This window comes from Apteryx rowi, unplaced genomic scaffold, assembly GCF_003343035.1.
Source record: "Apteryx rowi isolate R43461 unplaced genomic scaffold, aptRow1 scaffold_2429, whole genome shotgun sequence".
In the NCBI taxonomy this organism is placed as follows: Eukaryota; Metazoa; Chordata; class Aves; order Apterygiformes; family Apterygidae; genus Apteryx; species Apteryx rowi.
The window spans coordinates 1-1,286 of NW_020448785.1; the positions used below are offsets into that span (position 1 = coordinate 1).

The 1,286-nt window shown below is 67.5% G+C and overlaps 1 protein-coding gene across 1 annotated transcript; it reads left to right on the forward strand.

The window, feature by feature from the left end:
- The first annotated feature begins 6 nt into the window (after positions 1 to 6).
- Positions 7 to 1,280, forward strand: STIP1 (stress induced phosphoprotein 1). Its single transcript, XM_026066558.1, has 2 exons — positions 7 to 136; positions 858 to 1,280. The coding sequence occupies exons 1-2, from the start codon at positions 71 to 73 to the stop codon at positions 1,032 to 1,034; spliced, it is 243 nt and encodes an 80-aa protein (XP_025922343.1). The 5' UTR covers positions 7 to 70; the 3' UTR covers positions 1,035 to 1,280.
- The last annotated feature ends 6 nt before the right edge of the window (positions 1,281 to 1,286 follow it).

Below are 1,286 nucleotides of genomic sequence, written 5' to 3' on the forward strand. Positions count from 1 at the left end.
GTACCCCCGCCGCCGCCGCCGCCTGTCCCCAGTCAAGGGCTACACCCGGAAAGCGGCGGCGCTGGAGGCCATGAAGGACTACACCAAAGCCATGGACGTCTACCAGAAAGCCCTCGACCTCGACACCGCCTGTAAGGTGAGCGGGGGGTTCCCGGCGGGGGGGGTCTGGGGGGTCCCGGCGGGGTTTTGGGGGGGTCCTGTCACCCCTCTGGCAACCCCCTACTTGTTCTCATCCGTGTGACGTGGCTGAGGGCTACTAGCAGTGCGCAGTACAACCGCAACAACAGTCATGAGGAGAGGAAACGGTGTGCTGTGGGGCTCCCATCATGGTTTTGGGGGTCCTGTCACCTCTCTGGTGACCCTGTGCTTGTCATCGCCTGTGTGGGATAGCCCAGGGCTACCAGCGGTGTGCGGTACAACCGCAACAACAGCCGCGAGGAGGGGAAGCGACGTGCCTGGGGGGATCGGGGGGGTCCCGTTGGGGTTTTGGGGGTCTTGTCACCCCTACAGCACCCCAGGGTGTCGTCCCCAGCCACAGGAGGCAGCAGAGGGCTATCAGCGGTGTGCAGTACAACCACAACAACAGCCGCAAGGAAGGGAATTGACATGCCGTGGGGGCTCCCGGGGGGATTGGGGGGTCCTGTCAGCGTTTTGGGGGTCCTGTCACCCCTCCAGCAACCACACGCTTGTCCTCACCCACGTGAGACGGCCGAGGGCTACCGGTGGTGTGTAGTACAACCGCACCAACAGCCGCAAGGAAGGGAATCGACACGCCGTGGGGGCTCCCGAGGGAATCGGGAGGGTCCTGTCGGGGTCTCGGGGCTCCCGTCACCCCCGCGCGCTGTCCCCCCGCGCAGGAGGCGGCAGAGGGCTACCAGCGGTGCCTGCTGGCGCAGTACAACCGCAACGACAACCCCGAGGAGGTGAAGCGGCGCGCCATGGCCGACCCCGAGGTGCAGCAGATCATGAGCGACCCGGCCATGCGCCTCATCCTCGAGCAGATGCAGAAGGACCCGCAGGCCCTCAGCGAGTGAGTGGGGCGCCGGGCGTCCCCGCGGTGTCCCCGCGCCGTCAGGCAGCGTCCCCGCACCGTCGCGGCGTCCCCGCGGCGCCTGTTCTCGTCCCTCGGCCCAGGGCGCGCCGGGAGCCGGCTGTCTGGGGGCTCGGGGGTCGTCCCTGCATCATCCCTTGTTCTCGTGTCACCCGCCGTCCCCACGCGTTATCGGGGTCCCCTACAGCATTCCTGGAGCTGTTGGGGTGACGCAGGCTCCCCAGGAACATTCCTG

Bases quoted from the DNA above. Each gene is read 5' to 3' on its own strand.
- STIP1 (XM_026066558.1), top strand. From the start codon at position 71: ATGAAGGACTACACCAAAGCCATGGACGTCTACCAGAAAGCCCTCGAC. The intron at 137-857 runs GTGAGCGGGGGG...CCCCCCGCGCAG, and splicing joins ACCTCGACACCGCCTGTAAG to GAGGCGGCAGAGGGCTACCA.